A 14,571-nucleotide genomic window follows, 5' to 3' on the forward strand; every position below is an offset into this window, starting at 1 on the left:
ATGCAGACTGACTTTTTGGGGGAAGGAGAGGGGCAATTAACTGGAGTACTCTTGCAGAAGACATAGCTGGTTAAATGCATATTACACTATCTTTTCCCATATTCCCATATTTCTATACAAAGAAGCAAACAAATTAATAAATGTGAAATTCTTTGAGCATTTAGGCCAGGATTCAGAAACTTTTCCTTAATGTGGACCATTACATCATCATCATCATCATCATCATCATCATCATCATCATCATCATCATCTTTTGAGGTTCAACATGGAATCCGCAGCCAGGATATGGTACCTGTGGGCAGTACACATGGTTTCCCCTATTAACATCCATAGGATCCCCAAATTATGATTATTTAATTAAAAGAACTAAAATTTCCTTAGATTTTGGCCACATTTTTGGTGTCCATGTCAGAGACTTTCTAGGCTGGGAACTACAAGACATAGGGAAAGAATTACACTGAACGTTAATGGCATTAACAATGTTATTTCTATGAACTAATTTATATTTGATTATATTTTTTTCCCATATGAGTGGGAGGGGAGTTTCTGATTATTGTGTTATATGTTGATAAGTGATGAGGACACCTATGCACTTTTTCTGTTTTTGCTGGATTTAATCTTTTCAACAATGTTTGAAAGAATTAGCAGTGAGGACCATAAACGATCAGGACTTCTTAAAAATACAGTACTACAATTTACAGGCGTCCATCCCATCTGTATGTTGTAAAGAATTACATAATTACAAAAACATAGTATTTCTCCTAAATAAGGGTCTTGAGCATATCTTCCCAAAATTCATTCTTTCTGTTTCATCTTAACTTTAGAAACTGATACCAAATGGAAGGTTAGGTAAGAGAAAGAGTCTCACTTTCCCAGGATAACGTAATTCAAGCAAAAGAAGAAAAGGATATAGAGGACATAACTATGATCAAGTTTTCATACATAGCGTCATTTTTTTCATCACAGACACTAATTTTATAGAATACCCTCCCTGCTGAAATATGAATGACCATAACTCTGCGGGAATTTTGTACATAATTTTGTTCCAGAATGCCTTCAGTCTTTCAACTAGTTTAGTTTTAAGAGTCTCCATGATGCTTAATCATACTACTGGGCCTTAATGATATTACTTGAACTGTTTACCCTAGCATTTCGTTTGGTTTTCTTGTTGTTGTTGTTTGTAATTTATGTCACTGTATATCCCTTGGAGTCCATTAGAGCAGGGGCAGGGTATCAATACTATAATTAAATACATAAGGTGAAGTTTCGGAATGGGTGTACAACCATTAAAAGCTTTTTTCTTCTTATTTGTATCCCTCTACACCAGCGGTTCTCAACCTGGGGGTCACGACCCTTTGGGGGTCGAACGGCCATTTCACAGGGGTCGTCAAAGTCCTCTCTTGCCCCCCCAACGCCTTCACTCACCCTCACTCTCTGCTCTGTTGGATCGCCAGCCGTTCGCTTACCCCGCCCACTCCCAATCTATTGCTGCCTCCTGAGTCCCAGCTGATGGCTAGAGGAAAAAAAACTGTTTAAATTCTTGCCGCGGGGCTTCAAAGGGCCGCCCTATAGCCAGTGGTAGAATTCTGCTGGTTCCGCCCCGCCCCTTGCCCCGCCCCTCCGCACCACTATTTATTGCCAATAAATAGTGGTGGGCGAGGGGCGGGCAAGCCAGCAATTTAACAAATGGTTCGGTGTTTTTTTGTAATTTTATTAGCCCGCGGAACTTCAGCATAGGCTAATTAGCCCTTGATTAGATCGGCTGCTGACTCTTAGCTGATTTGCTCTCAGCTGTTTTGCTCAGGGCTCTGCTGCTTGCTGGAGCAGATTTTTTTCCCACTAGCTATGCTGAAAAACGAAACTGAAAGTAAAGCAGGCTGTTGGCTTTGCTGTTGCTGCAACGTTGGAAAATTAGGCAGGCAGATTTCTTTTCTTTTTCCTCACCAAAAAAGGGAAAAAGAGGAGAGTTCAAGATTTTAAAACACAAAAGGAAAAAAAGCTCTATTTAACTAGGGAATTGTAATAATTGAGATACTATTAATTGTATATTGTATTGAAAGCAGAAATGGTTAAGTTGTGGTTTGGAGGAATATATGGGGGAAGTTATTTGGTTTATTATTATTGGTAAATATAATTAATTGATTTGTAAGAAATTGGATTGCATGGAAATAATTAGAATATTCATGTTCATATTGATTAATATACAAAAAAGGTAGTTATATAACTAATTGATTTATATTAAAATGTTGAATTTATATTAAACAACTGTAATATTACATAATTAACCAATGTGAGGATGGATATAAAAATAGATGACAATTGACAATAGATGGCATCGAGGGAGTCATCTTGTTGCAGCTGCCACTGTATAAGACCTGCTGACACTGGCCACCGTGAGAGGGTGACCGGGTCATTGCCCTCTGGGACAGCTGCCTGAGACTCCTCTCCACTGTCGTGGGAGGACAGTGGAGTCCGGTTTGACCCCCGGCTGAAATGGTGGACTCTCTCCCCTGGACTTTTTTTAAACCATCATTAAGAATCCTTGGCCTCTTTCCATCTTCCCCAGACAGACTTTTGGAACCTTAAGATGTATTCATCCGCTGATCTCTTCGCACTGCGAGACTCCCCCCTCTCGCAGGCCTGGCCCTCCATGTTATAGAGGGCCTATCTTGATGACGGGTCTTGGAACCCTGAGAGATGGCATGCAGCGAAGAGGGGGTTGAGGGGTTTTCTACATAAATTTTTAATGAAATTTTTAAGGGGTGGGAATAATGATTTTTTAAGGGGAACCGGGAGGAAGACCAAGGGGTTTGGGGGGACGAACCCACTAGGGTCAGAGTCGAGCTCGGCACAGGGGGACAGTTTGGAGGGTGCAGGTCGAGGGATTGGGGAGGGGCTGGAGGACTATCCGGAGGAGGAATTTTCCATCAGCACGGTGAATGGGAGGGGCAGATATGGCTGGAGCAGGGGACCATATCATGTGTCGGGGGCTTGCACTTGCTATCTGAGAGCAATTGCTTGCCCCGGTCCCCAAGGCTCCGCTCGGACACTAGGTGGCTTAGATACTCAGGATCTGGGCCTTTGGCTGATGCTGTGCAACGCCAGGTCCGTGGTAAATAAGGCCCCCCTCATTCATGATCTTATTCAAGAGGGAGGAGTGGACCTGGCGGGTATTACGGAGACCTGGTTGGGCCTGGAGGGCGGCGTCCCTCTGGTCGAAATGTGCCCGCCAGGCTTCAGAGCATTCCATCAGCTGAGGGCCCAGGGGAGGGGAGGGGGGGTGGCGGTTATTATTAACGAGGATCTGGGTTCGAGGGAGACCACTGTGCCTCAGATAGCCGGATGTGAGTCCCTCCTTGTGAGGTGGGGTCATGGGGTTCAGATGGGCTTGTTGCTTACATACCTGGCTCCCTGCCGCGTGGCAACAGCCCTACCTGAGCTACTCGACGTGATAGCCACGGTGGCAGTAGATACACCCAGGCTTTTAGTCATGGGTGATTTCAACTTGCCATCCGTTGGTGAAACGTCTGAGGTGGCTCGGGAGTTCATGGCTTCCATGACGGCCATGGACCTGACCCAGTTACTTCATGGCCCTACTCACAGGGGAGGTCACACTCTGGACCTGATTTTTGTCTCTGGCCAGTGGTTGAGTGGTCTTGTTATTGGGGATATAGACATGGAACCCTTGTCATGGACAGACCACTCACTCCTTCGCCTAGATCTTCGAACCGCTGCCCCCCGCCGCAGGGAGGCGGATCCAATTAGATGGATCCGCCCCAGGCGCCTGATGGATCCTGAGAGGTTCCAGATGGAGCTTGGGCCATTTCCTGAGGTTCTAGCACATGACTTGGCCGAGGACCTGGTAGCCGCCTGGGATCGGGCGGCTGGTGGGGCCTTGGACCGAGTCGTGCCTTTGCGGCCTCTGACCCGGTGCCAATCCCGTGCGGCTCCTTGGTTCACCGAGGAGCTGAGGGAAATGAAGCGCCGGAAAAGACGCCTGGAGAGCGATTGGAGGGCCAGTCTCGCTGAATCTGATCGAACACTGGTAAGATCGCATATTAAGACCTACCTAGTGGCGATAAAGATGGCAAAGTTTAATTACTTTTCCGCCTCTATTGCATCATCAGGGAATCATCCGGCCGCCCTGTTTAGGGTGACCCGCTCCCTGCTCCATCCAGGAGTGCGGGAGGATCCCTTGGAAGGCAGGGCGGAGGATTTTGGACAATACCTGTATGACAAAATCGCTCAGATCCGGGGGGATTTGGACTCTGACTGGGTAGATCAGGGCAGAGTGACAAGGAATAGTCTTGAGAATGTTATCTGGGAGGAGTTTGACACTGTGACTCCCGATGATGTGGACAGGATTTTGGGGAGACTTAGTGCGGCCACATGTTTACTGGACCTGTGTCCCTCCTGGTTGGTACTGGCTTCCCAGGAGGTTACACAAGGCTGGCTCCAGGGTGTTATCAACACTTCACTGAGTGAGGGCCACTTCCCCGCTGCCTTGAAGGAGGCGGTGGTGAGGCCTCTCCTCAAGAAGCCGTCCCTGGATCCGGCAATATTGGCCAACTACCGTCCTGTCTCCAATCTTCGCTTCATGGCGAAGGTTGTGGAGAGTGTGGTCGCGTGACAGTTCCCACAATTCCTGGAGGAAACATCTTATCTAGATCCGTTCCAGTCAGGTTTCAGGTCTGGGCACAGCACGGAAAAGGCATTGGTCGCATTGGTTGATGATCTCTGGAGGGCTCGGGACAGGGGTTGCTCCTCTGTTCTGGTCCTGTTAGATCTCTCAGTGGCTTTTGATACCATCGACCATGGTATCATGCTGCACCGGCTGGAAGAGTTGGGGGTGGGAGGCACCGTGTTGCGGTGGTTCTCCTCCTTTCTCTCCGACCGGTCGCAGTTTGGGTTGGCAGGGGGGCAGAGGTCGACCTCGAGGCCTCTCGTCTGTGGAGTGCCGCAGGGATCGGTCCTCTCGCCCCTTCTGTTCAACATTTATGGGAAGCCGCTGGGCGAGATCATCCGTGACTTTGGGGTGAGATACCATCAGTACGCTGATGACACCCAGCTGTACATCTCCACCCCAGGCCACCCCAATGATGCCCTTGAAGTGATGTCCCAGTGCCTGGAGGCTGTGCGGGTCTGGATGGGGAGGAACAGGCTCAAGCTCAACCCTTCCAAGACTGAGTGGCTGTGGCTCCCGGCATCCCGATATAGTCAGTTGACTCCATCACTGACTATTGGGGGCGAGTCTTTGGCCCCCACAGAAAGGGCTCGCAATCTGGGAGTCCTCCTGGATATGCAACTGTCCTTGGAGGAACATCTGACAGCTGTAACCAGGGGACCTTTTGTCAGGTTCGCCTGATTCGCCAGTTGCGGCCCTTTCTTGATCGGGATTCCCTGTGCACAGTCACTCATGCCCTCGTCACCTCTCGCCTTGACTACTGCAACGCTCTCTACATGGGGCTCCCCTTGAAGAGCACCCGGAGGCTCCAACTGATCCAGAATGCAGCAGCGCGGGTAGTGACGGGAGCAGCATGGCGCTCCCATGTAACACCGCTCCTGCGCGAGCTGCACTGGCTCCCAGTGGTCTTCCGGGTGCGCTTCAAGGTGCTGGTTATCACCTTTAAAGCGCTCCATGGCATCGGGCCTAGCTATCTTCGAGACCGCCTGCTGCTACCGACGACCTCCCATCGTCCCGTGCGCTCCCACAGAGAGGGCCTCCTCAGGGTGCCATCAGCCAATCAATGTAGGCTGGTGACCCCCAGGGGGAGGGCCTTCTCTGTGGGGGCACCTACCCTCTGGAATCAGTTGCCCCCAGGGATAAGGAGAATCCAAGACCTTAGTGCCTTCTGCCGTGCCCTTAAAACCCACTTTTTCCAGCAAGCCGGGCTGGCTTAAGAAGAAATTTTAAATGTTTTAATTGGTTTGTATTTTTAATTTTGGGCCAAATTTATATATATTTTAATTGTTTTTTAATATTTGTATTTTATGTTTTTTAATTCTGGCTGTACACCGCCCTGAGTCCTCAGGGAGAAGGGCGGTATATAAATTTAAAATAAATAAATAAATAAATACATAAATAAATAAATAAATACATAAATAAATAAATAAATACATAAACAAAGAAACAATGGGAAGGGGTATAATATAGAATAGAAGGGAAAAATTGAATTTGATTAAGATTAGAGATAAGGATGAAGGGTAATATTGGTTTTTTACAAAAATAGATGAGTAATAAATATGGGAAAAAGGAAATATAGAAATTGTAAATTTAATTGAAATGACTAAACACTGTTTAAATTTGTGAACCGGCCAAATACTCTGTTCAAAGAAAATACATTGTATGTTTGTATGTGTGTTTCTAATCATTGTTATTTATTCATATTTGTTCTCTTTTATTTTCTAAAGTTTAACAATTCATTCTTTATCTTAGTATCTTTATATTTGTTTGGGGTTGGCTTTCTTCCCTTTCATCTTTTTTATTGTACAGCAATCTTTCTCCTCAAACCTACCACCTCTCTCTTTTCTTTCCTTCTTACTTTCTCTTCCTCCCCCTCTTCTTCTCCTCCCTACTTCCTCTTCCTTTCTCCTTCTCCTCCTTTCTTCCTCCCTCTCTTACCCTCACTCCTACTCTAATTTCCCTTCCCTTCCTTCATCCCTCTCTATTGCTGTATCCTTTTATGCATATGGATTACTCAGAGGGCTGAAAAAGTTATTTCTGGCTGGTCCTCGCACTTTTGACCAGTCCTCGAACTTACGACTGTCCTCACATTTTACATTTTTGCCCTATCTTGTCACCATGGTGAAGAGAAGCAGTTGTGAAATGAGTGACACGGTTGTTAAGAATGCTACAATGGGCATAAATGATGACCAGTCATAAGTGCGAAGACTGGTCAAAAGTGCGAGGACCTGTCAGAAATCACTTTTTTTAGCCCTCTGGGTAGTCCTTTTGTGCACAGGGACTACTCAGAGGGCTGAAAAAGTTATTTTTGACTGGTCCTCGCACTTTTGACCAGTCCTCGAACTTACGACTGTCCTCACATTTTACATTTTTGCCCTATCTTGTCACCATGGTGAAGAGAAGCAGTTGTGAAATGAGTGACACGGTTGTTAAGAATGCTGCACGGGCATAAATGTGAGGATGGTCATAAGTGTGAGGACCAGTCAAAAGTGCGAGGACCTGTCAGAAATGACTTTTTTCAGCCCTCTGAGTAGTCCCTATACACATAGCCATGGCCACCCGGTCACATGACCAGCTAGCCACACCCACCCAGTCACATGACTTCTAAGCCATGCCCACAAAATAAGCCACGCCCACAGAACCGGTAGTAAAAAAATTTAGAACCCACCCCTGGTTGGGGGTCACCACAACATGAGGAACTGTATTAAAGGGTTGCGGCATTAGGAAGGTTGAGAACCACTGCTCTACACAAAGAAGCGTATTCATCACTCACTTGATATCCACACTGGTTTTCTTTATTAGGAGGAATTGGATAATACCATTACAATGGAGGATCAGATTTATCTCCTTCTGGAAGCCAAAGTTCAATGTGAACAAAACCTCACAGCTCAGGTACAAGAAGAAAGAGGTGAGGTATTTTAGTAATTTAATTTTCTTCTTATTCTGACCAGGATTTTAAAAATTATTTTAAAATGTAGACATGGATGGAATGCAAGGAAATACACCCTTATTGTTTGATATATAGGCTTCTGTGCTGAGAACATGGATGTTTTCATTACCCTCTTGTCTAAAATTCAGGCACAAGGATTGTTCAAAGTCTGCTGATAGCAGCAAATCTCTTTGCCCCAACCATAATATTCTCCTGGCCTGCCTGCAGCACTGATGTCAGGCTTTAATCAGGAATGAGCCACTGGACCCTGCACAGTTCAAGAATGATTCAGAAGAGACTTGGACCTAATGTAAACACCTTTTGCTGCTCATGAATTTTTCAGGTTATTCTATACAAGACTGGAAAAAAATAAGGCTACTTTAAGGACTCAGCTGAAAATCAGAAAACCTGATTATAAGTGAATCTGAGAAAAACCAAAGAAGCATAATCATAACTGCAAAGAGAAATTGGAAGGAATGGCAGGCTACTTAGATGCAAAAAAATATCACTGAAAGAAAGAGAGGGAAGGAGGAAGAGATCTAAATGGTTACCTCCCTCTTTTAACCTCGCTCTAAATCAGGGGTGTCAAACTTGCAACCCGCAGTCCGGATGCATCACGCGCTGGCCACATTCATCCCTGTTTTAGCAGAGGGGGAAAAAGTTGTGATACATCACATGATGATGTGACAATGCGAGTTTGACACCCCTGCTCTAAATAGTACCTCCCTCCTACTGGGATAAGAGAACCTAAATCTCAGCAGAAATACAATGGAAAAAAAAAAGAAATAGAAAAAACCATGTTCACTATAAGTGGTGATTTAATAAAGCATGAGTAAAGATAGATAAACAAGAAAGAGAAATGAATTTAGATTGATGCCAGGCAGTGAAAGGTCTGATCCTGAATTTTTTTAAAAAATCACTGTAATAGCAATGAATAATGCAATTTAGAAACATAAGAAAGCAAAAATTTCATTTAGTAAAAGAGCTTCCCACACATTTAATTTCCAAATATAGTTCCCCTCTCCACCCCCTTTCTTCTCTGAAGTAATGAAACTGAGGAGACAAAATATGTTTTGCTGTTTATTTTTCTGGCTGTGTTTTATCTTCAGCTATGTGTATCAGTCATGTTGATGCTCCCTCTTCCCCTTCAAACATTGTCTGGGAGATCTGAATGCAGCTGGTGTGTTGACTGCACTAAGATTACCTTAACTAGGATGGCACTGGGTGGCTCAGATCCAAGACTGCCTAGATATAAGACATACGAATATGCATAGAAACAAATGTGCAGATTATGGAATGGTGACATGAACATGGGAATCTAATATTTTATCTATAGCAGTGTGCACTGTCCTGCAGTTGTTTTTGCCAAAAACAGGTGTTTGCTTCCAGTTTTACATTGAACAAGGGGCTTGCTTAACGTCTGCACTTTGCTTAATGACCATAGATTCACTTAATGACCATGGTGATTTACTTAACAATCTCTACAAAAATAGGTCAAAAAATCAAGTTGGTCACACAATGATCCACTTTAAGACTGTCACAACTTACAAACCATAATGGGAGGCTCCCTTACAGTTGTAAGTTGAAGACTACCGGCAGTTATTTCTTAGTCTCTGAAGAAAGACTGATTTGAGACTGATTTGCTCTCAGCCCAAATCAACCATTTCAGCAAGCCGATTGGGTTCTCTGCATCCCCCTTGCCTCATCATATATAGATAAGCCTTGTTGTGAGAACTAAACAAGCACACTACAAAATATATGGACCTTGTAACTAAGTGGGAAGAATGCTAAAGAACAACAGCAACAACACCCAGATTAATGTACTATGAGCTGTGTTTGTCGGAATGCTGCATTTCGGCAGGTACGGGAGTAGTGGAAGAACGAATAGTTGCCTCTTAAAAAGACAAAAGAAGACCTTGCCCTTGCTTGCTGAATTCCTTGTCAATTTAGTGAAAGTGAGTGGAAACTACAAAGATACTAGAATTTCCCTGAAAATGTATATTTATTTCCTTCCAAAGAAAAGAATCCTGTTTTGGGGACTTTGGTCTGAACAAACAGGCATTCTAATCTATTTTCAGAGAAGGTATTCTCTGAGCACTGAGCATTCAGTTTTGGCATTGAGTGTACAATCCCAGAGATTTAAGAGAGGATTTTACCCTTTAAATCTGAGCTTAACTGAATGCCTCTATTGAGTAAAAGAGTTGGTATTACATTACATTCCATAGAGTTCAAGCAGGAACATTTATTTGGTTGTCTTTATATTGAATTTGGTGGGATTATTACTCCTAGTTAAGGTAGTGCAGGATTGTGGCTCTAGGACCTAAAAAACCAGTTCACTCATAAGCAGTAGGGCTGACTTTTAAGTAGAGGGAAATATTTAGCCATCCTATTTCACAGAATGGTTACACTGATGAAATGATTCTTGGCAAAATATAGAAATATGAAATGAATAAGAAATGTGGAAAATAAGCAAGATGGCATGTTACTTTCTTTGTAGTGTTCAGATGCAATAGCCTGCTACTATAACAGATAATATGGCTATTCTATAATAAACATATACACAGTCAAGTGAGTATCGCAATTATTTACCAAAATGAGAGAAAGTGCCTGTATTTTTGTTCCCCTTTGTTCATAGCTTCAGTTTGTGAAATGGAAAGTATATTCTCTCATTCATCAGTAACATTTCCCAGCTAATTTGGGTGAAATATTCTAAAAACATTTTTCATGTGCTTTTTAAATGAAATTCTTCAAGCAGTCCCATGGCTTCTCTTCACAGCTACTTTCTTTCATTTTTCAGCAGGAGAGGAGTGCTTTCCTGAATGGGATGGTCTAATCTGCTGGCCCAGGGGGTCAGCAGGAAAAACCTTAGCTGTGCCTTGCCCTTCTTACATCTATGATTTTAATCACCAAGGTATGCTCCTTTTCCTTTTGAATTATTGACCTTGCATAGTATCAGGGAGAAAAAAAGATCCTCAAACTAATGGAAATGTTAATTCTTTCTTACAGGAATGGCCTTCCGACATTGTAATTCAAATGGAACATGGGCTTATGTGCTCAGTTTAAACCGAACATGGTCTAATTATTCTGAGTGCCTCCATTTCCTGCAAACAGAAATCAGTCTGCAAAAGGTATGGGCTCTTAATCCAGATAAGGAGAAGAGAAACAAAATGGGCTATTGTAGAAATATTGAGCACCTAAATATCTCTAATGACACATGATGCCATCCATAAATACGGGACAAAAAGAATTAAACAGGTTAGATCTTCTTCTCCAGGTCCCTTGGTCATTTTCTCTTTTGTTACAGAAGAGATCTGGCACGTGCTCAGAAAAACAAAATAGAAATTAGTTGTCTAACATACTATTTCCTGAGAAACTTTGCCTTTATGTGGTTCTTTAGAATATGTGACATCTTTCAATGTGCCATGATTAGACTATCTCTGAAATTAGTAGACTAGCTCTGAACATCACAACTGTAGTTGTTGAGTGCATTCCAGGTTCAGTTCTGTTCTGTAAAAAATACATGTAAGAAATTATTGATTTTTAACATGAAATAAATTAAAGATAAAGTCACAGCTAACAATTCTCTACCCAAGTAAAACTGATATTGAGAAGTTCTGCTGTTGTTTCTTCAGAGGAAATTCTTTGAACGTCTCTCTGTCATGTACACAGTGGGATACTCCATTTCCTTCTCCTCTCTGGCTGTGGCTATTTTCATCATTAGCTACTTCAGGTGAGTGATTTACTGAGGTAGCAGCAAGTGGAGCTAGGGCAAAAACTATGTAGATATTGCATTCACAACACACAAAGACAAAGACACATATCTCACCCTAATCCTCATACCACTATCTGGCTGCTTTACTCATCATATTGAACCAAAACATGGTTTGCTTTACCTTGATATGAAACGTGAACCCAGACTTTGTATTTCTAAGTCATAAGCATAATATGTGATCGGTGATGGTTACAGACCATGTTTAAGGCAATCTATGGCTTAATATGATGCAAATCTGGTCTCTTTCTTCCTTTCATTTTCTCAAAATATCGCATTGTAGAGAGAAAGAAACCAAAGCTTAAGCCATGTTTGGAGCAAGCAGAGGTGATACTGAGTGGGGACCTAATTAGATGACAGGGAGGGGGGCAAAATGGAAGGAGCCATATTTATAAAGACATATTTATTTTATTTTTTATTTATAAAAATAATATTTTTATATTTATAAAATATATCTATATAGTAGTGTTTCATCCAGATCAGAGTACTAAGAAAAGCTAGTGCTAGCTTTAGAGTAGAGCAGAAAGGAATATTAAAAAGTAAAAATTGTGAGGGGGCATCATCTCAAGCTTCTAATGGTCTAAAGCCCAAAGGGGAGATAGATAAGTTAGGGGAAGGGCCATAAACTGTGGAGATGAGATACTTGAGTGGGATGCACAGGGAGGCTTTCAGAGCTGATTTTGGCTTGCAGGCTACTGATTCATAATCACTTGTTTAAATGAGGCCTAAATCATACCGCCATTCATCTGCAATTCATAGTCTTCTGCTGACATTGATAAATGAAACAGGATAATAAAATCAAGTTTCATGGCTTAGAATTACCCATATCCAACAAAGTATCTTGGATGAAATTTCATTCCTCTCTCTTAAACACACACATGCACGTATGGTAAGTTGGAACAGTTAAAAAAAAAACAGAAAGAAGAAATGGGTACATTGTTTATGAAGATGAAATCCTAGGATTCTGAACAAAAGAAGTCTGAAAAGGATTAAATTTATTCTCAGCTCCTTCTGTGGCTGTAATCTCAGTCTCCCAAACCCTGTTTAGCACCAAACTTCTGCAATTATAAACAATCTGGATTCACCCAATACATTAAACTTTTATTTATCTCAATGATAGGTTGTTCAATAAACCATGTAGATGGGATCACATATCATTCTGAACTCTAAGCCACCGTTTACAAACATCACTGAGTTGAGCCAAAACAAAATAGGTATAAACTGGAGCATTATGGATTATTCAGCAGGGGGGTGGGGGTGTGGGGGGTGTTGGGAGACTCTGCTCTCTGAAAAGACATAACAACAGAGCTCAAGCTCAATCCTTCCTGTGCAAAACACATCATTTTACAGCTGAATCATTTCTGGAAGCAATGTGAAATATATAATCCATGGAATAATTCATGGAGAAAATGTTTTGTAACAGGTATTTTTGATTAGAATGTAGAAAAGATTATTTTCTCTCTCTCAAATGATCTTGGACGAAAATAGTTTCTGATTTTAAAAGCAGGTCCATTGAACTGTATTATGCACTTATCTGTATTAGTTGTCCCTCTTCAAAATTGTCATTTTGTCTTTTTTTTTGTTTGTTTGTTAAGATTAATACAGCCATACCCACAAGACTTTGTGATGCTTATTGATCTGGCTCCTTTTTTTTAAAAAAATATCCAAATTCAAGAGGAAAACTACCAGTAAATAATGTCTCATAGCTATTTATTAAGATATCAAAATGGAACTGCCATGTTCAGAAATAATGCATCTTTAAGCAATAGATGCCAGAGACCAAAAAATAAGGGAGAATTTTAGTTTCACTGCCTCATTGGAAAGAGACACTAAACAATATGATCCTTCTATGTCCCCTTAAAAAGCTTTTTTCCCCAACTAGGAGGCTCCACTGCACCCGGAATTGTATACATCTGCATTTGTTTGTCTCTTTCATGCTCAGAGCTATCAGCATTTTTATTAAAGATAAAGTTGTTCATCCTCATTTTGGAGACAAAGATTTTGATTCACTACTCACAAGTGACCTACAAAATATTATACAGACTCCAGTAATGGACAGATCTCAGTATGTAAGTATTGCACTCTCTTGTTTTTCAAGTTCCTCACTCCAGAGTTTCCTCAGCCATCAAAGCTATTAATTCCAGAGGCAATGTCTGTTCCATGAACATTTCAGTCCCAAAACTAATTTTTGGTCCTTTAAGTGATGCAGACCCCAAATCAGTAGTCATTGGTTTCCATACTTGTGCTGAGTATTTCTGTGTAAATATATGCCTTTGTTTAAAGTAATTTAGGATCAATAAAATTTAATGGCAATATCTGAGAATATATATTCATTTAGATTGCTTCCCAATTGAAAATACAGGGATGGGAGTATAATTAACCAGGATTGGTGAAAGTAGAAGATAATCTTTTTTTGATGACCTATTACATAGATTAGAAATGCCATCTGACCTGACCTGCTATAGCATTTTTTAACTCTGGTTTACATGCTGGAGCATCTGAAGGAATAGTAAGAGTCTTGGGCCCACCTTTGATTGGAACGGTAGCAGAAACACTTTCTTTGCTTGTAGCTAATCTGTCCACCTTACACAAAATCTTATACTGATATTCTGTTGGCAACACTTTTTGGCACTAGAGTAGAAGACCAATTTATTGACATGGATATATCCAATCCAGGGTAGTTGTTTGAATTTACACTGTTCAGAAGCCAGACTATGAGGTCTGCTTTGTCTGATTGGGCTATCATGCTATAAAACATTAAGGAGTTCAGTGCTTGTGTTGGGCTATATAGAAAGCTACTTCACATTGGCCACATTTTTCCCCAGATCATTATTGATGAATCAGCTTTGTTTGCTTACCTGTGCATTTGTGAACTTCAACTTCTCAATCATCTTTGTTTTTTTAAGGAAATACATCTCTGAATCAGATAGATAGATAAAGATAAAGATAGAGATAGATAGATAGACAGACAGACAGACAATATTTGCCTTCCAAATATTTTGAGCTGTATTTCTCACTTTCTTTGGCTATCTGGGATTAATGGAAGTTGGTACAACACAATTTAGTTGCTCATTATTGCTGCAGTGTACCCCAGTTACAACTCAGTTACAAACATCACTGAGTTGAGCCAAAACAAAATAGTTATAAACTGGAGTATTATGGATTATTCAGCGGGGGGGTGGTACCAAG

General features: G+C 41.8%; 1 protein-coding gene across 3 annotated transcripts in view; it reads left to right on the forward strand.

The window, feature by feature from the left end:
• Positions 1-14,571, forward strand: part of PTH2R (parathyroid hormone 2 receptor) — a 62,216-nt gene that overhangs the window by 11,911 nt on the left and 35,734 nt on the right. The window contains exons 2-6 of one of the 3 annotated variants that reach the window (XM_034431966.3): positions 7,487-7,592; positions 10,411-10,524; positions 10,620-10,741; positions 11,246-11,343; positions 13,265-13,451. In XM_034431966.3, coding sequence (XP_034287857.2) covers positions 7,487-7,592; positions 10,411-10,524; positions 10,620-10,741; positions 11,246-11,343; positions 13,265-13,451 — 627 coding nt within the window. The remainder of the gene's footprint in view (positions 1-7,486; positions 7,593-10,410; positions 10,525-10,619; positions 10,742-11,245; positions 11,344-13,264; positions 13,452-14,571) is intronic. The other 2 variants (XM_034431979.3, XM_034431975.3) reach the window with 2 other exon arrangements.

This window comes from Pantherophis guttatus, chromosome 1 (assembly GCF_059756535.1).
Source record: "Pantherophis guttatus breed Tessera chromosome 1, ASM5975653v1, whole genome shotgun sequence".
NCBI lineage: Eukaryota > Metazoa > Chordata > Lepidosauria > Squamata > Colubridae > Pantherophis > Pantherophis guttatus.